The sequence below is a fragment of the Schistocerca americana genome, chromosome 3 (genome assembly GCF_021461395.2).
Source record: "Schistocerca americana isolate TAMUIC-IGC-003095 chromosome 3, iqSchAmer2.1, whole genome shotgun sequence".
Classification (NCBI taxonomy): Eukaryota; Metazoa; Arthropoda; class Insecta; order Orthoptera; family Acrididae; genus Schistocerca; species Schistocerca americana.
Window position 1 is genome coordinate 506,512,252 of NC_060121.1, and position 27,086 is coordinate 506,539,337.

General features: G+C 39.5%; 1 protein-coding gene across 1 annotated transcript in view; it reads left to right on the forward strand.

The window, feature by feature from the left end:
- Nucleotides 1–2,942: 2,942 nt before the first annotated feature.
- Nucleotides 2,943–27,086, forward strand: part of LOC124605367 (acyl-protein thioesterase 1) — a 141,608-nt gene continuing 117,464 nt past the window's right edge. Inside the window, exons 1-2 of the mRNA XM_047136996.1 lie at nt 2,943–3,271; nt 20,572–20,603. Coding sequence (XP_046992952.1) covers nt 3,221–3,271; nt 20,572–20,603 — 83 coding nt within the window. The 5' untranslated portion in view covers nt 2,943–3,220. The remainder of the gene's footprint in view (nt 3,272–20,571; nt 20,604–27,086) is intronic.

The window sequence follows — 27,086 nt, forward strand, 5'->3', positions numbered from 1 at the left end:
GGGGCAGCAGTGGTGTGAGTGGACTGCTGTCGGCTGTTGTGGGGTTGTGTACAACTGTGGGCTACAGCAGGGATGAAACCTCTCTGTTGTTTCTAGGTCCCCAGTTCCATACAGTACACTAAAATACCTGTTGGAACACATACGGGGCGCCAGTTGCGTGGCAGTAAACCACCATCCCATACTTTTTGGGAATTTTTTCACATGTGTATAGACATCTCATGCTGCATACTTCTAGAATTCTGTCAAGGACTTGTGGAATCCATGCCAATCAGAATCTCAGTAGTACTATGTTTGAAAGGTGGAACCATGTACTATTAAACAGGTGGTCATAATATTTTGGCTCATTACTCTATATATAAAGAGAAAAAAAATATTTTTATATTCTTATACACTGGCCATTTACAGGATTTTTCTGTAAAAATGACTAATTACTTCTATTCAACAACTTGTCTGTATTGGAGTTGTTATGAGGAAACATCTTTAATCTACATTTGCCAAAAGTTCTGTTATCTGTCAGACATCTTATTTCCATAGGTAGATACTTCAAATGTTTTATAGCTGCATATTTCATCCCCTTCTGTGCCACAGATTAAAAGGTAATGCAGATTTTTTTTTCTTTCTGGTGACGTAGTTGTGAATATCTCTGTTACTCTCAAATTCAGAGAAATTGTCGATAGCAGATTTCATAAGTGAGTAAATGTACTGTGAAGCTGTGGTTAATATGCTCTGCTGCTTAAAGACATGTCTACAAAAGGCATCAATGAGAACCTCACACATAATTCTAAATACTTTCTTTTGTGTGATTAAGACTTTTGCTTAAGTAAGAAATTACCTCAGAATATTAGTGTATAATAAAACAGTGAATGAAAATATGTAATATGTGTTAAATTACTGACTTATAGAGCCCTAAAGATGACAGTTCCTACTGCTGCAAAAATAGCCAAACTTAAACATTTCCCTGGATTAGTACCATTGTTTTTCCAGTACCAGTTTTTGTCAGAATGCATGTCGATATGTTACCTAAGAACTCAGAACTCGTTCGTTATTTTCCACTGTTTATTATTTCTCATTGGTAAAATAGGTTAATAGGAGATGGGATATTTTTGACAGTACAAAACTGGATGAGCCTGGTTTTTCTAAGCAATCAGAACATTCATGAAAACATCATTTGCTATATCTTTTGTCGATATGTCTTTGCTCAGCCTTACAACAATGCTTGCATCATTTGTAAATATGACTAATTCTGCCTCCTGATTCAAATGAAATGATAAATCATTAACATAAAGCAAGAATAGTAGGGGATCGATGGTTGATCCCTGTGGGACTCTCATTGCAGTTGCTACCCATATAGATAATGTGGCATTCCTCTTCTTTCTACTCAAACAGTCTGGGACAACTTTCTGAATTCTGTTTCTTAAGTAAGAATAAAATCAAGCATGTCATTCGCTACAGATACCATAAAAACGCCATTTTTGTAATAGATTATTATGACTGACACAGTCGAATGCCTTCAAAAAGTCGCAGAAGATCCCAGCTGCTGATATTTTACCATTATAAATATTTTATTGTGTGCTCAGCAAATGTAAAATAGCTGACTCAGCTGTGTGGCCCTTTAAAACCAATTTGCGTTTACCATAATTTTCCATGATCAGCCTACAATCGAAAAATCGCAAAATGATTACAATATGTTTAGTTTTTGTATAAATATCCTTCTGTGTGCGTTTTGTCTGAACAGGATGTCTAATAATTAATTCTTTGCTTTCTAATAAGCTTGTGTTAAGTCAGAGAGATATCTCTTTGGGTACAATCTACTAGTGGATGTATTAGTCCAGGTTCTATCTACGTAATAGTTTTCTAATGTAGAAGCATCTTTGCCTAAGGTATTCTTCCGGTTTGTTTATAGCGTAAGTGATGCTAAACGCTTATCCAGCCCATCAGTGCGTAACTAAGTACGGAGAAGCGCCTTAAAATCACATAAAGAATGGCGAGCCGAACATACTCGAAACGACCTGATGTCAAATCGAAATAGCATTCATCTGCACGAACAGATGGTGTTCACTTGTTATTGTACACCCCCCGCCCCCTTCCACAGGTTTAATCATTTTCAAATTGGATAGAGAAACAAAATAAGCGTTAGCATTATTTATTTACTTGTCTGAACAGTGTTTTATCTTCGTTAACTGAACAGAGCTGATAAACGTCAATTGTAGCTGATGTTTTTTGTGTGAGGTTTGTACACAAATCAAAGTGCATAGCCTCTGTTGCAGCTTTAATTATGAAATAAGATTTTATTAGACGTTATTTTAACTTATTATACGGCAGTGAAAGATACGTTAAAAATGTATGAACACTGCACAGAAGGTCCACATATTGCTAACTAGGGGCCGCCACTGTTCATGTGCATCTAGCCATCTACAAACTGTTGCGGGACCTTTATTCATATATCATCTTGCCGGTTTCCATAGATCCCTTCAGGGATGTTTAACTAATTACAAAATAAATCGGCAAAGGGAAGATAACTACAATCATCACCACAACGACAATATGGGATCACTGGCTGTGTTACCAGAATAAACATTAACTGCTCATTCCCGTTGTTCAGTTCGCCGCAGACAGTAAAACTTGTTTATGGTGTAAAATTAGAAACGTCTACAGCGGTTTAGAATTTTTAATATCGTCGTGAGATGACATAATCCACCTTGTCAGGTGAAACAAGATATTTGTTATTTATCGTTGGGTGAAATACAGAAAAGAATTGCGTAGGGCCTTTGTAATATTAATAATTGAAAAGATTTGTAAGTATTTCAAATTCTATTTCTGATGTAACATATATTCGAATTAATATAATTGCCTCTGCTTCTGCTATCTTGCGGCTGTTTTCCTTGCTTCGCCTGCGAAAATTGATTTCTTTTTGCTTGCTTGACAGTGTTGAAATCCGCAGTAGCGGTACCAACATTACATTTTACGTAGAAATTTGTCTCGCGGAAAGATAACAGCAGACGATCTACTATCAGTATAAAATGTGTATGAAGGTTAATACATGTGCATTTCCGTGAAGTTGAATTAGACAATTCGTGAGCCTGGAGAAGTAAGAGATCTGCCTTCTGAAACTATACATACTGTTATCGGATATTTTGTACCGTCCGTCAGTGTTCACGTATAATAGTAACTGAAGCACCTAGCCGACATAAGAGATCATAAATAAAACAGGAAAATTGATATGGCTGGAAGTCCGGTCATTATCGCTGCCACCGCGAAGCATACGGCCACGGTAAGTGTCATAACGCGGATTTAGAATGAACCTATCCTTGAAATTTATACATTGGTAGAAGAACAAATCTCATGTATCATATTTGCTTAACAGACATGTATAACTTAAAATAATACTCGAAAGCCTTTTTCTTCTTTTTTTTTTTTACACCCATCAAATAAGGTTACGATAATGTGACAACTGTTCACAATAAATTTTAACAGTTTCACTATTTTGAAGATCGCATTAGCCATAAGAAGCAAATGATTAACGAGTCTGTACAAAGGCTGCGATGAAGACGCGTACGTAATTTATTTTTTTGTAGCACAAACATGTTCAGTTCTGCTTCCCCCTGCAAAGATTCTGCACTTCTTAAATACACTCATTAGTTCCTCCAAGTAGACATCAAATTTACACGTTAAACTGTGCGTTTTGTCGTAAATAATTTTATTGTGCTGTTAACTGCATTAGTAATATCAAAATTTCACTATAGTGTACTGTTAGCTGTGAAATTCAGTCCTCAAGGAGTTGAACATTTTAAAACTTTGTTGGTTGTATTGCACAATAGACATTGGCCGATTCGTGTCTACACATAATTTTGCTAGCCATCTGAATAGAAATATATTTATGCATCCCTTCATTGTGTTGCACAGAGGTGATATGTGCAGAGCACTTTCAGGGATCTAAACACAGTCAGATCGTACATTACCAGAGAGAAGTAGCTGTTGGAAGGTAACTCTGTTCGCACCACTAATAATTAACCATCATTAAAAATGTGTTATTTATTTGTGCTAACAAAACTTTGTGGGTAAGAGTAATGCACAACCTATGCTGCGCACAGATTAAAATGACAGGACAGTAGTCTAATAGACCAACAGACAACATACCATAATGAAATTTGTCACTAACTATTCTTCCACAACGAGCACTACATTTTTTTCCTCTGTTTTGCTCACAATATAAATCACTTGCAATATATGGTGAATTGACTATAATGTATAAATGTGTTACTATATACATATACTTTTATGCTTACATAAACAAACTTAGATGTGCTTGTCACCAATTTGTACTCCACTTAATGAGCACTTACATGATTAATTTGTATCCAGTCCTTCCAGTAGGCTTCATAAATATGCAACATTTGGCAAACTTATAAGATTAAATTTAAAAGGCAAATTCACTTCTCTCTTTCTAGCTGTGTTATTTATTTTTTGTTGAGATCTGATAACTATTCTTTACAATACGTTAACCATTCAGATTTCCTTACTTCACGTACTCCAGTGAGAAAACTATCTATGGTATTAGTATCAAACATCTTGGGAGTAATGGCCAAAACAATGTAAAGCACTGTACCCACATAGCTGATATCTATATTTGGTTTAGACAGTCAAAATGAGCAAATAAAGCAGCCTAGCAAAGAGGTGTCACGTCTAACCGGTTGACTTCAATGTGCCCATTGTTGACCTCAGCAGAACCATTGTTTGATACCAGTGGCCACACCAGAGCCTCACATGTAATTCTGTGTGCCTGGCCTGGTGATGAAACATTGATCACTAAGTGTGTGGCACTCGGCATGTTAATGCACTGTGTTTCAAAAGACCATTAGAAAACCAGGTTTAGATGTATTTAGTTTCTCTATAAGGCTCCGAAGTTGTTTACGTTGGATGCTGCAATGGTTCTAGCAAAAAGGTGATGGACAATTTTGTGCCTCTTCCATATTGATTCCAAGATATATTGTATATGCTGTGTTGACATTAACATCCTTTCCATCTCAAAAAAATGTTGGGTCGACATTTAGACTTGAACAAGGGATCTCCAATTTATTAACCAGCAACACTAACTACTAGCCAATGGAGGTGGCTTATAAAGCAGCTGAGCAGTAAGGTTTAATATGGCATTGAACCATAATATTTCCATTAAGGCACTTTAAAGTGTTGCAACAGTGGGAAACAGTTTCTGTTTCAGAACGAATGATGTAGGGAGATGCTCACTTAAACACTCACTGAATGTACTCAGATGAAATTACAAAATTCCTTGATGTTTTATGACCTGTCCAGCTTATCTTGTTCTATGAAGTCGTGACGTTCTGTACAGAAACTATGTTTTATGAAATAATTGTTAAGCACATCACTGGTTTCCTTCTCATATAGGAAAAAGGGCACACAAATTCACAGAGAGAGAGACTGCATTGTCTGTATGAAGAGAAATTACAGTTCACATTCCACAATGGTTAATCGTGAATCCTGTACTCTTTATGGTGTTTGGAAATGACTTGCCATTTTTGTGCAAATGAGAACAGAAACTAGTGCATCATCTATGATGACAGTAGTGTCATGAAACGAAAAGAGGTAGCTGACAAGATTGTGCTATAGTTACTTTGTGGAAGTGATTGATGGGCTGTGCACTAAAATGTTTACTTTAAATTTTGGAGATAAAGGTAAGCATCCTTTAATGTGGAGGGGGGAAAAAAAACGGCATACCAGTAGTCGTGTGTGTGTGTGTGTGTGTGTGTGTGTGTGTGTGTGTGTGTGTGTGTGTGTGAGAGAGAGAGTGTGAGTGTGTGTGTGAGAGAGAGAGAGAGAGATGAAAATTTCTTTTATTTTCACTAACTGCTGTCGGATTAGACATTTATTTTAATTTATTGTACTTCTTCATTAATAGAAACAATATACGTTATACAAAGAAAAGTAATTAGAATTATGTGCAAGTCATACACTCACATAATCAGATAGTTATGCTAATGGGTATGTAATAAACAGTTGCACTGCACATCCATTCTTTGACGAAATTTGTCATATATTTATTTCAGTTGGGAAATATTATATTCATAAGTGCAATAATAGAAGGAAGAATATGAACTGTCATGAAGAGAATCTAAGAAAGTTTAGTTGGAAAAAGAATTACACAGCCATCAAAGTGACTCAGTCTTCTTCTGTGGCACATCAAGCTCTTCGCTTTCCTCTGTCCTGTACATCTTCCTTAACTTGCTTGTAACTTTGTTTATTGTTAGTGTCATCCATGATTCCAAGTCGTCTGCTTCATTTCCCCCTCTTCCCCTCAAACTTCCGTTGGCAACTGTGCATTGTGGGCAGTTTTGTCATAATGTGTTTCAGTGGAGGTGTTTTTCTCGTACTCATCATTTTCACTAATTTTCCGTTCTTCCTATTCTTAAAACTACTTCCTCATTTGTCATTATGAGAGTCCATTTCACTTTAAGCATCTTTCACCTCAACCAAATTTCAAAACTAACCAAGTATCCCCTCCCCCTCCTTTCTTTAACTGTCCACGTTTTATTGACATGTAATACTACATTCAAGAAAAAAACTTTTGGAGAATCACTTTCTAAGTTCTTTCATAACTATTTTTGGTGTCACAAACCTTCCTTCTTTTCAAAAGCTGTTTCTCTCGTAAATATTCTATGTCTTATTTATCCCACACAGCTTCCATTTTTTGTCACAAAACTTTGTAAGTAGGCTACCTGAAAGAGCTTAAATGTTCTTTCACTTGATATTCTAACAGAATTTTCGTGTTTGCTGATTCTGATTGCTTCTCCATATTCTTTTTGTCAGTTTTTAGTGCCCTCTTCATCTCTATCTATATCCATATTCTATAAACCACTGTGAAAGGCATGGATATACCAGTTGCTACGGCTCCTTCCCGTTCCATTCACACATGGGGCGTGTGAAGAAAGATTGTTGAAACGCCTCTGTGCTCTCTGGAGTTAATCTGATCTTGTTGTCTCCATGCCTTTGGGAACAATATATGTGGGGTGGTTGTACATTCCTAGATTCACAGTTTAAAACTGGTCCTTAAAACTTTGTAAGTAGGCTTTCTCGGGATAGTTTGTCTTATTTTCAGGTGTTTGTCACTTCAGTTCTTTCAACACCTGTGCTACTCCTAGCATCAAACAAACCTTTGATGATTCATGCTGCACTTCTTTGTAAATAAGTCACTATCCCTTGTTAATCCTGTTTGGTAAGGGTCCAACAATTCTTTTTTTTACTTGCAGCACTGCTGACAAGGTGCTAGAAAAATTTTTTCACTTTGTGTTTAGTAGCTCACATTTATTGATGCATTTAGAAATTAACTCATCAGAACATCTGAAAAGAAAGGTGGAGCTTTTTATACACAGTACAGTGTTGTGAGAGCTAACTGTTCCATAGCACCAAGTGATAAAATTTTTCTAGTGGCCTAATCGGCAGTGATCTCCTTAATTTTCCCATAGGCAGTATCTAGCTTTCCCGTGGTGATATATGCTTCTAAACCCTCCTATTTGTCCTCTAGCCATTGCTGCTTAGCCATTTTGCACTTCCTGTCAGTCTCATTTTTTACACATTTGTATTCCCTATCACCTGCTACCTTTTTTGGCAATTTCTTCGGATTTAGTTCATAACCAATAAATTAAAATCAGAGTCCACATGTGCCCCCGGAAATGTCTTACAACTTAAAATCTGGATCCTAAATCTCTATTTTACCATTATATAATCAATGTGAAACCCTACAGTGTATCCAGGTCTCTTCCACATACACACCCTTTTTTCATGATTCTTAATGTAAGTATTAGTGATGATTAAATTATGCTCTGTGTGCAAAATTCCACCAGGTGGCTTACTCTTTCATTCCTTTCCTCTAGTCCCTATTCACCTACTATTTTTCCTTCTTTTCCTTTTCCTTCTATTGAATTCCAGTACCCCATGACTATTAAATATTCATCTCCCTTAATTAGGGAAAGAAGGATAGATTCTGCCTACAGGAAAATTAGAGAGACTTTTGGAGAAAAGAGAACTACTTGTATGAATATAAAGAGCTCAAATGGAAAACCAATCCTAAGCGAAGAAGGAAAAGCTGAAGGGTGGATGGAATCTCTAGAGGGTCTACACAAGGGCAATATTATAGAAATGGAAGAGGATGTAGATGAAGGTGAGATGGAAGATATTATACTGCATCAAATATAAACAGGATTTTTGTTCCTGAACATCATCAGTTAGTAGGACTGGCCCCACGCTTCTACCATGCTTAGGCGGGACAGTTAGAAGTGAGGAGAGCATGCTGTTAGATATGTCCCGCCGTTTCGTCAGTAATGCTCATGACGTCTGAGCAACTGGGGCACCCTTTCATTACGCAACACATAATTATCAAATTTCTTGCTGGTGAAGGAGTTACAGCGGCGGAAATTTGCCAGAGATTGACTTCGCAGTTCGGTGATAAAACATTATCAAGGACACATGTTTGCCTGATATAAAAAGTTCAAGGAAGGACAAGAACATGTGGAAAATCAGCAACACAATCTCTGTCCTTGGATCAGCATTACAGACAAAAACATTTGTGCGGTTAAAGGCATTGTTGATGATGATCGATGGGTGATAGTATCAGAAATTGCACAAAAAGTTGGAATAATATATGGGAGCTGTCAGGCAATCATCACAAACAACCTACAGTTCCGTAAAGTGAGTTGCAGATGGGTCCCTAAACTTTTGACTGAAAATCTGAAGTTGAGACGTTTGGAGGTCTGTCAGAGGCTTACAGCAAGGTTTGCGGTAGAAGGTGATGCATTTTTGTGTTGTATCGTCGCCTGCGATGAAACATGGGTTCACAACTACACTCCAGAATCCAAACAAGCCAGTAAGGAGTGACGGAGGAAAGGGGAGGCAGCATCAGTGAAAGTCAAGGCTCGACTGTCAGCTGGCAAGGTTAAAAAGTCAATACATTGCACCATTTCAAAGTTATTTAGCATTGAAGTTAGCCAATCAGGTCATTTCACACACAATTTCAAGCAACCTGCCAGAGGCAGTGTTGCGAAATGTGTTCTTTGTTCAGTTTCCTCAAGCAAAAAAAAAAAAAAAAAAAAAACATTTTAGCTGGTAATGAGCTTTTCAACAAGTGGTAACTCACTGACTCGCAGAAGCCTGTGCATTACCACATTTTAGTGCATGCAAGTGCTTCAGTTTGCACACACAACTACCTAATTGGCTTACTACAATGCTAAATAACATGGAAATGACACAACATATTTAATTTTGTTTCTTGGGCAATTATTTCCCAGCACAATCTCTCCTGCAACTTTCTTAAAAGATTCTAAGACAGTTTCTTAACACCCTGTATACAGGGTGTTACAAAAAGGTACGGCCAAACTTTCAGGAAACATTCCTCACACAAAGAAAGAAAATATGTTATGTGGACATGTGTCCGGAAACGCTTACTTTCCATGTTAGAGCTCATTTTATTACTTCCCTTCAAATCACATTAATCATGGAATGGAAACACACAGCAACAGAACGTTTCAGCGTGACTTCAAACACTTTGTTACAGGAAATGTTCAAAATGTCCTCCGTTAGCGAGGATACATGCATCCACCCTCCGTCGCATGGAATCCCTGATGCGCTGATGCAGCCCTGGAGAATGGCGTATTGTGTCACAGCCGTCCGCAATACGAGCACGAAGAGTATCTACATTTGGTACCAGGGTTGCGTAGACAAAAGCTTTCAAATGCCCCCATAAATGAGTCAAGAGGGTTGAGTTCAGGAGAGTGTGGAGGCCATGGAATTGGTCCGCCTCTACCAATCCATCAGTCACCGAATCTGTTGTTGTGAAGGGTATGAACACGTCAACTGAAATGTGCAGGAGCTCCATCGTGCATGAACCACATGTTGTGTCGTACTTGTAAAGGCACATGTTCTAGCAGCACAGGTAGAGTATCCCGTATGAAATCATGGCGGTGAATCGAGGAAGTACAGTACATACTGACGAAACTAAAATGAGCTCTAATATGGAAATTAAGCGTTTCGGGACTCATGTCCACATAACATCTTTTCTTTATTTGTGTGTGAGGAATGTTTCCAGAAAGTTTGGCCGTACCTTTTTGTAACACCCTGTATAAAGTGTCTCAGTTAGAGTCCATGTGAATCCTTCCTCCCTCGCCGCCATAAGACACACATTTCTCCAGGACAACAATCCATTGTGTAATGTCGCACATTTCAGTGATGTGCAGCTAATTTTCCCACAGAAGGTGTGATGGAATTTTGGCTATAAATCGGTGAATCTCTTCTGGTGGAGAATGATTGTCCTCAGAGTTTAATTTACTACCTCTGTTGAATGTAATATGTGAGAATTACTTGCATAGTTTCATTGATACTGTATAGTAACAGGCTGACAGTCTGTTGCAGTGAGTTAGGTCTGTAAGCTCACCATTTCTTCTATAATAGCCAATGACAACACGTAAGCCAGGTCAAATACCTGTACCACTTCACTTTATTGAATCATATTAATTATGAACCATGCCTCATCATCAACAGGCAAATGGTGACTGCATCATTGCTCTCGTGGAGGAAGAAATTTGATGGCATCAGGTTCCAAGGCATAGTATGGCACTCTTAAGTGCACTACATGATGATGAATGAAACATTGAGATGCTGCAAAATCCAATAAGTTTGTGGCAACTGGTCCTTGCCATGTAATAACACTAGTCCAGGATAATGACCTTGTGAACATGTCACGACAAAATCCATTTTTAAATACAGTGCAGAACATACTACTCCATTTGCCAGGTCAGCAGGATGCAGTTTGGTGTAAGCTCCTGGAGGCCAACTACGTAGCAAATCCAGAATGAGATTTTCACTCTGCAGCGGAGTGTGCACTAATATGAAACTTCCTGGCAGATTAAAACTGTGTGCCCGACCGAGACTCGAGCTCGGGAGAGCTTCTGTAAAGTTTGGAAGGTAGGAGACGAGATACTGGCAGAAGTAAAGTTGTGAGTACCGGGCGTGAGTCGTGCTTCGGTAGCTCGGATGGTAGAGCACTTGCCCGCGAAAGGCAAAGGTCCCGAGTTCGAGTCTCGGTCGGGCACACAGTTTTAATGTGCCAGGAAGTTTCATACTTAGCAAATGCTTGTCTGTCAAGGAGAGGCCCATGATGATGATGATGATGATCATCAACTCAACCGATTAGGATTTTCAGAGGACTGTGTCAATCTTGACTGGGGGAACATGATATTTCCAGGCGAATCGAACATGATACTTCCAGACAAATCTGTATTGCTCATGCTCAGGTGCACGAGACTCTGCCTTGGGGTCACATTTATTTTCCCCAGTAGCTTTTGCAATTCCAGTGGAGCAACTTCAACCTGGACCTACTTGTGACAAGACAGGCGTGCGGACAGCTAGTACATACAGCCACCCAACAAAGAGAGCTTGGTTGGTCAGTCTGCCCGAGTAGTCTCAGAATTATAGTAACAGGGCACTAGACTGGCATAACATTTTTGTCATAATCAAGAAAACAGAGGGAACCTTTGGGGAGGTCTCCTGAAAAACTCACAAGGCATTGGAGGGTAAGTGTTAAATGATTTCATAATCGAACACTTGTAGTTGAAACTACCCCATCACACAAAGTACATAAACTTCTGGGATGCAAGACCTTTGGTGACTACCCTGTTGTGATTGAATGGCAGAACACCCATAACTTGTGTGACAGTTACATACTCAGAGATAATAGAGATAGACCCTAATGAACTACATGGAGAGTGGAAAAACATGGGTATCACAGAAGTGCAGAACTATGAGGAGAGTCAGTGGCACTCTGGAAAAAACTGCAACATTTATTTTAACCTTCAACACTATGAAATAACCTGTCATATTCTTGCAGGCTATATACATCTTAAAGTTCAGCCATTTGTTCCCGGCTAAATACAACATAGTGGGATGCATTAAATGGCAAAGATTGGGTCATACCAACTTGGCGTGTAGTAGAATGGCTGCATGTGGAAATTGTGGAAGACCAGCTCATTAATAACATGACTCTTTTAAATTTCCCATTCAATGTATGAGCTGCTTCAGGGAACACCCAGTATTAAACAGGAAGTACGGAGTTTATAATGAGAAAAGGGAAATTCAGGGGTTGAAAGTTACCAGGTGCAAGCCCTATGATGAAGCTAAAAAATTTTTAATGCTATGCAACTTCCATCGTTGGTTACTTCTCTTGTGTTGGTGCTTAAGAAGCATGGAGGAACAAGAGATGGGCACCATATTACCTCTCAGGTAAGACACTGCCCTCAAGGCAGAAGGACAAGGAAAACCATCATGAATCAAAGGTTTCCACAGGGGCTTTTGTATTGTAGTGGAACTGAAATGGATACTGATCATATTTGTAAGAACTGCAGTTCCCGACCCAGGAGAGACCTTTCTGCATCTGCTTGCAAAAATTCATTTTAGTCACAAACACACCTGCATTAAGGAGCTACCACCCATTCAGGAAGGATGATGATACTGGAGACAGGACTAAGAGTGGCGTGGCTGTTTTGTCAGTGACCGATGCTCCTCTGCTCCTGTCCCTCGTACCATGGCTGTGCAAGCAGTTTCAGTGAAAGTTCTCGTACATGCTAAGATCGGATGCAGATATACTGACAGAGCTTTTCCAGGCACTCCTGCACCCATTCTTCCTCATGGGTGTCTTCAGTGTTCTGTGGAGCTCTGCTGCCACATGCCCCAGGGATCGGATTATCAAGCAACCCCTCCATTTATAGTGTATCTGCCTTTTTAACTCTGGTCAGATGGGACACTTTTCTACAGCTACGGGACCGTCTTCAGCCATTGGCCTTTGTTTTTGCTGCCTAGCTCTTGCAGACTTAATTTAGTGGAAAGTGGGCACATATCTGCATTCCTGTGACCGTTTTCCAATGTAGATGCTCAGCCTACTGTGATGGGGATTGCCAGGAGACTGCAAAGATTGTTGCTTCAGAGGTCAGATTGGTTTTGATACCGACAGCAGGCTGTCCTAAAGAAACAGCAGTGTACCCAGGAGATGGTGCACAGTATCACTAGTGTGATCCACTTAGTTTCCACAGATTCCATTTCCCAGTCTGGTAACCACCTCAGATGACAGCCTGTTCTTTCATGGAACAAAGAATGTCACTGAGCAGTTGGAGCCAGGTGCCGGAAGTTCTAACAGCATCCAACTGCAGAAAATTGTCCTGTCTTTAGAATTGTGAGAGTACCAGCAAGATGAGTGATAAAAGAACAGAAGAGGAATTCCTAGAAGGAAATTGTGACTTACATTAATCGGTCCACTTGCCCTATAGGAGTTCAGGAGTTGGTAAGGATTATTTCAGGTAAGGGCGTTACACCACCTCTTATTATGGCCTTGTTGAGAAAGGAGGTCTTGGTAGACATGCTTAAAGACATGGGGCAGGTTTTAGCTGGACACTTTTTTACAGTCGTTGCATTATCTTGACAAACTCCTGAGTTCCAGACATTCTGTCGAATTGTGGAGATGAAGAAACTTCGCTTCGTCTCGTGTAATGAGGAAATCCATCACCCATTCCCCATGTGTGAATTGGAATCGGCTCTCTCCATAGCCAGAAACACTACTCCAAGACGGGATCAGATTCCTTTTGACAAGCTCTCTCATTCGTGCCGTGGAGCCAAAGGCGAGCTCCTGTTTTGTTTCAATCAGATCTGGTTTGATGGACTACCTTGCCACTTGGAATGAGGCAACATTAATTCCCTTATGGTAACCAACCCTAACAGTTTCTGGGGTTTAGCCATTACAAACTGTAGGGTAAGACTCTGTACACCAGGAAGCAGGAAAAGAGCAGGCGTACGAAATACATACAGCAGAACCCCAGATACCTGAGCCAATGTTAAAGGAAGTAAGAGATGCAATCAACAAATTGAAAAAAATTGGTGGAAGTAGTTCACAAAGTGATAACTAAAGTATGGAACTCGGAGATGGTACCTGAAGAGTGGCAGGAGTCGATTCTGATCCCAATTTTTAAGAAAGGTGACAAAATGGATTGTAGTCATTGTAGAGGGATATCGCTATTACCAGTATGTTCCAAAATTTTCTCAAATATTCTGCTAAGCAGGCTTACACCATATGCAGATGAAATTGTGGGGGATTACCAAGCTGGCTTTCGGAGGAACAGATCAACTATAGACCAAAAAATTCACCCTGCGTCAAATTTTGGAAAAGGAATGGGAATACAATAAACCCGTTCATAATCTTTTCATAGATTTTACAAAAGCATATGATTCAGTATTGCAATCAAAATTGCACAGAATTCTTTTGGAACTTGGAATACCATAGAAGTATGTTAGGCTTATAGAAACGAGTTTGAAAAACACAAAAGGTAGAGTACGCGTGGGGGGAAATTGGAGTCAGAAGAATTTGTAATAAAGAACGGACTTAAGCAGGGAGATGCCCTGTCTCCACTACTTTTTAATTTAGTCCTAGAATATATTGTACGAATGGCAGCAGATAATTCAGAGGGTGTGGAGTTAAATGGAAATATTAAGATATTAGGGTATGCAGATGATCTAAACATCATTAGCGATAGGAAAGAATCTGTAACAGCAAATGCGAATGCGTTAATCAAGGCTAGTGAAGATGTAGGTCTAAGGATAAGTGAAGACAAAACTAAATACCTGGTTACTACTAGAATGCCAACAGCAGTAGATCAGGAAATGTTAAGAGTTGGAGACATGCAGTTTGAAAAAGTGAACACATTTAAGTAATCAAGGCATAGACATCACTTCGAGAAATGAGATTGACTCAACTGAAGAAGAGATTACGGGCGGGAAATGCGTGCTATTTCTCACTGAATAGATTACTTTAATCACGGATATTGTCTAGGAATTTAAAGATTAGAATATACAGAACTGTTATTATACCAGTTATGCTGTAGGGGTGTGAGACTTGGTCTCTCACTGTGCAAAATGAAAAGCTGTTTCGAGTATTTGAAAACAAAATTTTGAGGAAAATTTTCGGAGCAAAAAGGGATGACATTAGCGGAGAGTGGCGAAAAGTGCATAACGAAGAGGTTCACGAACTCTATTCAAGCCCTGACATAATCAGTATTATTAAATCACGTAGGCTGCGATGGGCGGGTCACGTAGTTCAAATGGATGAGGGCAGGGCAGCGCGCAGAGTACTGGTAGGGCACCTAGAAGGAGAACGTCCTGTGGGGAGACCGAGGCATAGATGGGAGGACAATGTGAAGGCTGATTTGGGGAGCCTAGGTACTGAAGGTTAAAGGAAGGAAGTAGCCCAAGACAGGGACAGATGGCGAAAATACGTCGCTGCGGTAATGAACTCTCGAGTCCGGTATGGCCAGTGAGTAAGTAAGTAAGGGTAAGACTCTAGAGTGCATGGTCGACCATCCTTTTGTCTGGCTCCGCGAATGCCAACATAATCTGTGCCACTGCCAGTAAGTTTCAGGCATGACCACTCCACCCTTGAAAACTTAATTCTACTTGAGGCAGCAATGCAGGAGTCTTTCTTAAGCAAAAACCATATCACCTGTGGTTTTTTACTGTGAAAAAGTGTAAGGTACCGCTTAGAAGTGCATCATCCTTCATCAACTTCATGAATCATGACTACGTGGATATCTGACTATTCTTACTCAAATCTTCCTCGAGGACAGGTGCTTCCCTTGTATGGCACAGACGGTACCTCGTCTGACCAATTTGTTCAGGAGACTGGGGTCACCCAGGGCAGTGTACTAAAGTATGACATTGTTTGCAGTCCCGATCGGTGGCATCTTCTTTGCATTCAGGAGCCCTAATAAATGTTCTTTGTGGATGACCTCACGATCTTCTACACTTCTCTGATCCTTCAGTGACAACAAAGGCCGCTACAGTTTACCATAAAGAGGTAGAAACTGTGGCCTATAAAGCTGGTTTTAGGCTATCAATGTAGAAGACTGCTTTTTTTCAATTTTAACCATGATTGTTGAAGTCTTAACAAACCAGAGATCACAATGTGAGATAATATATTATATTTTAAGGAGAATGTGCACTTTTTGGCCTATTACACCGACAGAAAAAAATCGCAACATCAAAAAACAATTAATGTACATAAATGAAATTTCAGGAATACATTTGTCTAGATAACATAGTTAAGTGATTAACATTGCAAGATCACAAGTTAATGTAAGCATGAGATAAGCCATTGCAAATGTGAAATGCTGGTATGTTAATAAACGGTGTAACAACCGGAACATTGAAATCAAGCATGCAAAAGAGCATGCATTGTGTTGGGCAAGTGCTGGATATCAGTTTCTGCGATGGAATTACGTTCCTGTTGTACTTCGTCAATCAATACGTAGATGGTTAATGCTGTTTGTGGATGACGCTGGAATTGTCATCTGATGATGTCCCATATGTGCTCGATTGGAGACAGATTTGCCGATCAAGCAGGCCAAGGCAACACGTCGACACTCTGTAGAGCATGTTGGGTTCCAACAGCAGTATGTGAGAAAGTGTTACCCTGTTGGAGAACACCCTTTGGAATGCTGTTCATGAATAGCAGTAAAATGGGTCAAATCACCAGACTGACATCCAAATTTGCAGTCAGGATGCATGGGTTAACCATGAGAGTGCTTCTGTTGTCGTACAAATTCACACCCCATAACTCCAGTTGTAGACCCAGGGTGTCTAGTACGCTGACAGGCTGGTTGCAGATCCTCAACTGACCTTCTCCTAACCAACACACAGCCATCACTGGCACTGAAGCAGAACCAAATTTCATCAGAAAACACAAGAGACCTCCACCCTACCCTCCAATGAGCCCTTGCTTGACGCCAACAAAGTTGCAAATGGTGATGGTTTGGCATGAATGGAATGCACGCTACAGGGCGACTGGCTCAAAGCTGTCCTTGAAGTAACCAGTTTGTAACAGTTCATTCTGACACAGTAGTGCCAACTGTTGCTCAAATTGCTGCTGCCGATGCAGTAGGATGCCATAGAGCCATATGCTGGACACAGTGGTCTTCCCTCTTGGTAGTGCCACATGGCTGTTAGTAGCCCAGTCTTCTTGCGACTGCTTGTAGCCACGGTCATGAGAATGTATAATCGTGTACAGTGGCTGCATTCTTGCCAAGTCTTCCTGCAGTATCGCAGAAGGAACATCCAGTGTGTCTAGGTCTATTACATGACCTCATTCAAACTCAGTGAGGTGTTGATAGTGACGTCTTTCTCACCTTACAGACATTCTTGACTAACATCAGCTCACCATGTCCAACCTCAGTGGTAACTAACACTCGTGACCATATATCTAAAGCAAATCTGATTTGCATCTTGATAGTGGCGCTATCAGTGACACTCTTATGCAAGTGGTGCAAAATTTGAATAGACATCATCTTTCAGGTATAGTAACACACCTACCAGCTTTCGTCTGTCACACAACTCCTTCTTGGTGTTGCGAGTTTTTCCTTCAATGTATTTGACTCAAAATTAACCTGGCTCACACACCTACAAGACTTGCTAACCAAAAGCATCAGCTCATTGAATATTTTAGCACATGCTTCCTACCTCAAGATGTTATATGTTGTCTGCCTTGAGAGCATTGGGATATCAGTTGGAGTCACTGGACCATTCTATTTGAGTTGGTGTGCAGAGGCTGGTGACCCAACATTCCGGATTTGTCAATGCTGCCTCCTGGCACAACAGGCCCTGAATAACAGCATTGCCTCAGTCATTGGCACTAAGTGCAGTGGGACACTTAAAGTTGGAGCCACTGTTCAGGAATCGGAGGAAGAATTGCAGGGCGTGATGGATAACAAGTTGAGAGCAATACAAGGGGTTACAATGTCATGGTGTACATCCTTCCAACTAGCTAGATGTGTTGAAGCCTGCTTAACATCTCTTTGAATAGGGCACAGCCCCTTGATTCTTCATGCCCTCCTTATAAGACTTATAGATCCATCAGTTTGTGATGCTGGTGGTATTTTGATTGAAGTTTGTCACATATTAACTGAGTGTATTTTACATCATGAGAAAGACATATGATAGTTTGTTAGCAGACCCCCTCCATTTTAAATGACTAGACGATTTTGGTGCATGTTTTGAGATTGTGCTGTGCCTGATATTTTGGCTGGCTTATCCACGTGTTATGCAAGTGATCAGCCAACCATCATTTCCAGACTTGTTGTTCCATGGCTTTTGTGGTCTGGTAATCATTTGTAGTAGTACATTTTAAGGCACGGACTCTGGTAAGTGTTCAGTTTTATGCTGTTGATTGTGTGTGCTAATATGAGAAAAAGAGAGAGAGAGCAAAATTATCTTCTCTAGCTTTTGGCATGTCTGTGTTTTATATACTTAAACCACGGCCATTTCTTGTTGTATTTGTAATGGTGCTGACAACAACAATGTTGAATGCATTAAACAAACCGAAAACATCATTCAGGTGAAATCTGCCTCCTGGAATGTGGAGTGTATGAGGGCTGTGTGCTGTTGTGCATTGTCTTGAAAACCAAACACATTAACAAAACAGGAAATATTGCACAACCCTCAAATTATTCTTGATGATGATAAGAGGCATCAGAGATCTATATATGATGCCAGGCAAAAACATAATTGACTGACCCTACCTGTCATCTACCCACTAGAGATGTGTTAGAACCTGGCTACCTCCATACCCTTCAACAGTGATCATCAGGCACATCCTAAAACTGTCGGTGAAGAGGGAGGCAAGCAGTGGAAAGGCACTGGAACCAGATGACATAACTGTAAGATTCTACAAAAATTTTGTGAAATAATGTGCTCCTCTTCTAGCAGCAGTCTATCATAGTTCGCTGGAGCAATGAAAAGTACTTAGTGACTGGAGAAAAGCACAGGTCGTTATAGTTTTCAAGAAGGGCCTGAGGACAGATGTTCATAATTATAGGCCTATATCATTGACGTCAATCTGTTGTAGAATTATGAAACATATTTTTGTTCATGTATTACGACATTTTTGGAGATTGAAAATCTCCCCCATAAAAAATCAACATGGATTCTGCAAATGGAGATCGTGTGAGACTCAGCTCGCTCTGTTCCTCTAAGAGATCCATAGTGCTGTAGGTGCCAGTGCTCAGGATGATGCTGTGTTCCTTGACTTCAGGAAGGCATTTGATATCATCCCACACTGCCATTAAGAAGAGAGAGAGAGAGAGAGAGAGAGAAGAAAAAATACAAGTGTGCCAAGAGCTGGATCAGATTTGTGACTGGATTCAAGACTTCCTCTCAGGTAGAACTCAACACCTCACTCTTAACAGAACAAAAACGACAGATGTAAAAGTAACTTCTGGAGCACCCCAAAGAAGTGTGATAGGACCACTACTTTGTAAAATGTAGATGGTCTAGTAAAAAGCATTGGAAGCTCTATAAAACTGTTTGCAGATGATGTGGTTGTCTGTAAAAAGTAGTGATGCTAGAAGACAGTACCAATTTGCAGAATGGTCTACAGAGCTCTGACAGTTGACCCTGAACATTAATAAATGTAACATATTGGGCACATATAGGAAAAGTGGTTCACTGCTGTACAACTACACCATTGACGACAAATATTGGGAATCTGTAACCACTGTAAAATACCCAGGTGTAACTACACAAAGCAGCCTTAAGTGGAATGACTACATAAAACAAATACTAGGAAGACAGGCTGTGATTCATAGGAAGAATCTTTCAGGAAATGTAATTCATCCTTGAAAGAAGTGTCTTAAAAAGTGCTTATTTGATTTATTCTAGTGCATTTTTCATCAGTCTGTTATGCTTGCCAAGTAGGACTATAGAAGAGAGAGAGAGAAGATCCAATGACGAGCAGTGTTTTATATGGGCTCATCTAGTCAATGCGAGAGCAGTACAGAGATTCTCAACAAAGTCCAGTGGCAGATGCTACAAGAGAGACATCATGCAGTACAGAGAGGTTTACTATTGAAATTTCTAGAGTCAGACAACATATTCTTCCTCACACGTAGATGCTGCAAAATGATGATGACAAGAAAATTAGAGAATTTAGAGCTAATAGAGAGGCTTATGGACAATCTCTCTTCCCATGTGTCATTCGCGAGTGGAAGAGAGGGAATGAGGGATCAGTTAGTAGTGCCAGAAGTACCCTCCACCACACACTGTCAGGTGGTTTCCGGAGCATTGGTCGAGAATGTCCGGGCGCAGATATGCTCCTCCTTCAGGTCCCTTTGGAAATTAAAATGCTGCATGTACCAAATCTCAGAACACTGTATGATAAAGTTAAACAATATGTTAATGCTTATCAGTTATTTCTCTTCCCTGAGTACTTCACTGTGCTCCTGTTCCCACTGCTGCGGTATTCCGTCTTTCACGTGACGATGGTTAATAGGAAAACTTAACTTCAGTTGTAACAACCCTGTATTTAAATTATGTTGGTGTAATCTGTTGTTTACAACTAATTACCTTTTTATTTTTATTCCCCCAATATTGAAATATTTTCATTTGGAAAATCAGGCATGCCTTTCAGACCTTCAGGCTATAATTTGCAGACTTATTTTCCTTTAAGAGTAAATATATTATATTCTCTTTACTCTGTTTTAGGTTATTTTCCTACATGGCCTTGGTGATACAGGGTGAGTACTAAACTGAAATTGTTTTTGTCAACTTTACAGCTAAGATTAAAACATCTTTGTCAAATTTTAATATGAATTTTAGATATTTACCAGTTTTCAACCCATCATGATACAGTATATTTCCGTAATGCTCATGTCATGTGTAGCCTTGGCTCCTGTCCGAATGGCATTAAATTTTGTTTCACAGTGTGAATCTCGTCTATAAATAATACACATTGAAGTCTCTTAATTAAGAGAAGACAGTTTTGTATATTCACATTTGTTTCCCAGTGGTAGATGTTAACTTATTGTTTCTTTGAAACCTTGTCGTCCACAGTTGTCATATTAATATCGTTCTGTCAAAATTTTATCCGTAACTCAAAAAAGGCACCATTAAATAACATCACCAATGAAATGCATTCACAATTATTCTTATTAATACATGTCTTTTTCACCAACTACTAAAGTTAGTTGAGAATTACTTTAATGCAAATTGTAGCTAGACCCTACAAATATTGATATCAACATCACCATATTTATTATGTTTTCAAAAGTGATAAGAGAAAACAGAATAAGCTAGACAGACAAAATATTAGTCACTAGCTTGAAAGAGCAAATTGGTTTCTTTACAGTGTTGTAGATGGTGTAAAACTGGTACCAGCCAGCCAAGTGACCCTCCACTACTGATGTATGTCATGACAGTGAAGTGCTGTTTTTGTGCTAGTTGTTTGTACAGAATCAATGTAGTAAGGTGGATCTGCGTGGAATTGTGACTGACTGGTAGCAAGGAGCTATCACATTCGTGATGTTCTGCTGTTTCTTTTTCTTGATATTGACTGGCAGGGAAAAGTCTGCTTGGGAACTACATTCTGCTATTATTTAATATTGCTCACCTTGTTATTTGTTCACACTCGCCAGTGCTGCTGCAGTTATTGCTGGAAGCGAAGAGTGCAATCCAACACCCAAATTCTCATAATAAATACAATTCTTCCCATAAACCACTTGTCATATATTGTACTCTTATTTAAAGTGACCATGCATAACAAAGTTGGTTCGTTATTTCCAAAGAGAAACACACATTAATAAGGGCTATATCCTGTGCTCATGACATCATTGGAATTGTCAAGGCAGTTCTTTCATGGCTCACAACATATCTCTAAGGCAGGATCTCACGAAACAGAATAAACTGCCCAACCAGCAGGTACTACAAACTTGTGGGACTTCATTGTTGTTCTGACTTGCAGGCATGTTGTGTCCGTCCATTCCAGAATACGTGCACATGAATAAAACACAAATCCAAATAGCAAGTGATATCAATTCATTACTTTAAAACAATGAGAGCAATCAATTTTTGACAATGAATCTATTCAATTAAACAATTATATAATAGAGGGAAACATTCCACGTGGGAAAAATATATCTAAAAACACAGATGATGTGACTTACCGAACAAAAGTGCTGGCAGGTCAATAGACACACAAACAAACACAAACATACAAGCTTGTGTCTGTGTATGTGCGGATGGATAGGTGTGTGTGTGTGTGTGTGTGTGTGTGTGTGTGTGTGTGTGTGTGTGCGCGCGCGCGCGAGTGTATACCTGTCCTTTTTTCCCCCTAAGGTAAGTCTTTCCGCTCCCGGGATTGGAATGACTCCTTACCCTCTCCCTTAAAACCCACATCCTTTCGTCTTTCCCTCTCCTTCCCTCTTTCCGGATGAGGCAACAGTTTGTTGTGAAAGCTTGAATTTCGTGTGTATGTTTTTGTTTGTTTGTGTGTCTATCGACCTGCCAGCACTTTCGTTCGGTAAGTCACATCATCTGTGTTTTTAGATACAATTAAACAATTACTTAAATAAACTATTTATGATAAGGATCATCATTTGTCAATTCGGTTAATGCTTGTGCAACAAGTAGTATGTTTACAGATTCCTCCTCCGAGGTGAATGATTGTGTCGTTATTGTGAAATGCAAATAAATACTGAACTTCCAAAGTTCAAAACTAGTTTCGACCTTGTTAACTAAAAGTATGAACAGCTTGTGTGTACTCAGTGCATGATTAGATTGGATGTACTTTTCATCCCCACTGATCCACACTGAGGAGACCTTGTGGAATGCAGAACATGTCAGAAAACAAAATTACACAATAAATATTTACAAAATGAGAACAGATATGTTAATATGCCTTCCACAGATCCCAAATGAAATTGCCCTTGTGGATGAGGAATTGGGGAAGGGGTGAGGGAGGGGGTGGGGACTTAAGCATATTTGCATTTAAAAGATAATTTGTCACCAAACATTAAATGTTCACTACACTTAGGCACATATGATAATTCTTACCCTTTTGTAGCCACAAATCACAAAAAATAAGTAAATACAGTAAAAAAAATTACTGCACAAAATTTTTACACAAGTCAGATTGTACTCAAATTTACAATATGTGATATTAATAACATACACACATCACTCAGTTCTGCCAAGAAATCACTGCTGTAATTGCATCTCCTTTGTAGTGAACATACTTATTCATGTTTATAGGATACGGAATGCCCCACAATGAATTACAAGGGGGGTTTAAAAATTTCTCAGAATGGAATAGAAAAAAGTACTTACTTCAATGAAACTTTTTTTTTTATTTTTCAATGTAGTGTCCTTGTAGATTAATGCACTTGGTCCAACAGTGTTCCAGTTCCTTGATCCCATCTCGAAATTAGTTTCTTCCAGGCCAGCAAAATAGTTGTCAACTCTGGCTATCAATTCTTCATTTGAAGTGAATCTTCATCCACCAAGAAAAATTTTCAGTTGTGAGAAGAGATGGAAGTCTGATGGAGCCATATCAGGTGAATGAGACGGGTGTGGCAACAATGTAATTTTGCCATAGTGACGGCACATGTTTTTGATTCAGCTTCAAGAGTCATGGCACCCATCTTGTAGATAATTTTTTTCCTTTCTAATTCTTCAGTTAAAATGTGATATACCCTTTCAGATGACATCTGCCAAGCATGAGCAGTTTTACACACTTTCAATCAGCATTCCTCCATGACCATTTTGTGCACTTTCCCAATGATTTCTGGAGTAGTGACACATCTTGGCCGACCACTGCATGGATCATCAACTAAGCTCTCCAGATCAAATTTAAATTCATTTGTCCATTTGGCAACAGCTGAATATGAAGGGCAGAGAGAGTCCCCAAGTGTATTCTGGAAATCAGCATGAATGTCCTTTGCTTTCATACTTTTCTTTACGAAATACTTAATCACTGCTCGAACCTCGATTCCCCCCTCCCCCTACCATCTTAGCATATCACTACACGGGAACAACAGCAGAGCCATGTCACTTCCACAGCTCTCTTCCAAGAGCACTGACGTGGCACATGTTTGCGGGCAACAGTCCAATGAATATCACGTGAACAACTCGTTGCACTTTCGCTGGCCTCTCATGGTGATTCCCAGAACTTTTCAAACCACCCTCGTATAAACAATTAATCATAGGTATGTATTTGTCCTAACATCACTTTCTCTTCATGCCACTATCGGGCGATCATTTTTTTGAATATGAATACTCAGATAACAAATTTTTATTATCAGTATGGATCATTAAACAATTTTACAATATCTCTTTATACTAGTGGACTATCCGTTACTAGCACATGTAGTCCATTTGACATTTTAGTCCAGTCACCCACATTTCATTTAACTAATTATTTCTTCAAGAACTCCAGATTTAGTAGCCATACTCATTACACTTTTGGAAATCTGAATAAAATCTTCTCAGTTTCCAAGCTACTTCATTTTTAATAAAACTCTCAAGCTTTTGATGACTGCTGGTACTGGCATGGTATTCCAATTATTTAGGTATGATTGCAGCATCTGGCATCAGTTGGAGAGGGCCAAAATGACGCATGTGTGGAATGCCAGTTGCACAGCTCACAGCATCTCCAGTCTGCCAATGGACCTCTGACATCAAGTGACATGAGGCACCAATGCCAAGTTTGAAACTGCCACTCCCACCTCCCTACAGGTTCTAAGCATCTGACTTCTATTTCTTTTTATATCTAGATGTGACACAGGCCTCTTGTGCCTGGTCCTGGAATTGCAGTGTGCTGTGTGCCTAATGCGCACACGTCGTTTCGGCCCCCTCTGATTGATGCCTGATGCTGTAATCATACCTATATAAGCTGAACACTAAGCCAGCCCTAGTAGTCAGCAGTGGCTTATTACTCTTGATGACAATGGTGGAGATAGCCATCAAGAGTTCAAGGATTAGTGTTTTATTCAGAAGGACACAGTTTGAATTCATTTATTCAAAAATGTTTTGACAAGTCTCTGAGGAAACTTGGAAATCACTGGATGTGTGCTGTACCTGTAAACCCAACCATGTCACTTACTATCTGCAATAAAAAAAATAGAAATACCTCTAATACAAAAGTGTAGCAAACTAGATTCACACTTCCCCTAGGAAGAGTATATGAAACTCTACAAAACTATAATGGGATATTGACACGTGTCAGTTCCAGGAAGAACATCATCCATTGTTATGAGGCTGATTCCCCGATCAGGTACTTTCATAATTTATGATACAGCTACTGAATCAGAGGAATCATGTTTCAAACAATTAACAGCTCTTTGTTGTTGATCATTCTACATTCAGTTATCTATATTTCCAATCCTGAAGAATATTATGCAAAACTCACACTTGCCTCACTATTATTCCATCTTTAAGGTACCATATGGAACAAAGTAATAAATTCAGGTAAATTCATCTACTTTGCCATTTTGGAGGAACCTCGACATTAACAGTACTGACTTATGTAGTAACCGTCAACATACATCTCTTTCTGCAGAAAGATTCTCTCTACATCATTATTTAACTCTCCACAATGATAGTGTCACTATTTAAGTTTTTCTTTTTTTTCCCATTTATAGATCATCCTTTCCCTCTAAGTGCACCTATACTTTCCAATGCACCATACATACATACATACATACATATGAAGGTACAATATCCCATCAATATCTTGCATAGCTCTACCTTGTCCTTCTATACATATATCGAGTTAACATACTCCTACTATATTCATACCTGGTTTATAATCTGCCTTCTTCGCTGTTTTCATTGTACTACTCTGTAAACAATTGTGACTTACCTATATAATACTGTAAATCTGAAGGCCCTCCTATTCTATGTTTCATCAATCGTATCTGGATGTTAGCCCGTCAGATTTACTCTTGTTAGCTAACGGTATATCCCCTTAGTTCCCATGTCAAAAGTGACGTAGCTAACAACCTGTACTATGTAGAAGGAACAACTCACCTAGGTTTTGCAGCCCTTCTGCAGACCTATGTTTGAAGCCCTTCTGCAGACCTATGTTTGATAAGTTCTGTTGTTTGCCAAATACAGATGTCTGTCTTTTGTTACATTTAAAAAAAAATGGCTCTGAGCACTATGGGACTTAACATCTATGGTCATCAGTCCCCTAGAACTTAGAACTACTTAAACCTAACTAACCTAAGGACATCACACAACACCCAGTCATCATGAGGCAGAGAAAATCCCTGACCCCGACGGGAATCGAACCCGGGCGTGGGAAGCGAGAACGCTACCGCACGACCACGAGCTGCGGACTGTTACATTTAATTCACACTGTGTACGCATTAGTTATCCTATTGTGTTGCTTATAAAATATAGGCTACTTGGAAGTAAATAATTTAAAAATGATAGGGAAAAGGTTAAGAAACTGCTATACAGAAATCTAAAACTGAAAGAATGTAGTAGACAACTCAATACCTAGTGGGTGTCCATCTGCTAAATTCACACAGAATGTGAATTTATGTCAGGCACATTTCTTGGGACACATGTCTGTATTATACAGCGAGCACTGTTTGGCAGGGCGTGCAAGGACTAGAGACGCTTAGGCACAGTCGGGATGGTGGAAAGTAAAAAAAGGAGAGGAGTAGAAAAGGGGGGGGGGGGAGCAGGGAAGGGGAAAAGATGGACAGGTGCATTGGCAGAGGGTGGCACGTAAAGAGGATGAGGGAATATGAGATGGGAGAAGTTGATGGGATGAGGGGCGGAAACTGTTGTGTGGAGGGTGTGGTGCAGTAGGTTATCATAGGTTGAATCTGGGATAATTTCAGGAGTGAAGAATGTAATGTAAGAATAACAGACTTTTCTTTACCATTCGAAGGGTCTATTAAGAAAACATCCTTTGGATGTGGAGTTCCTAAAATTTTTAATAGAGCTTCATAATGGTGGAAAAACTTCCCTGTTTCTTTCTTTGATGGTAAACTGGGATGAAAAGCTTTTATTATCACCACGTCATCCAGCTTAAAATTTGGTGCACTTGCTTTAAAATTATGTTCTTGCACCCAACATTGCATTTTTTTCCCCCTACCTTTCGTTGTGAATCACTATTTGTTACCTCCCTTATTTCTGCCTGGGATAAGCTCTCACAACTTTCTCCTATTAAATTTTTGTTAAACACTTCTACCCTAATTAGGCAACTCATT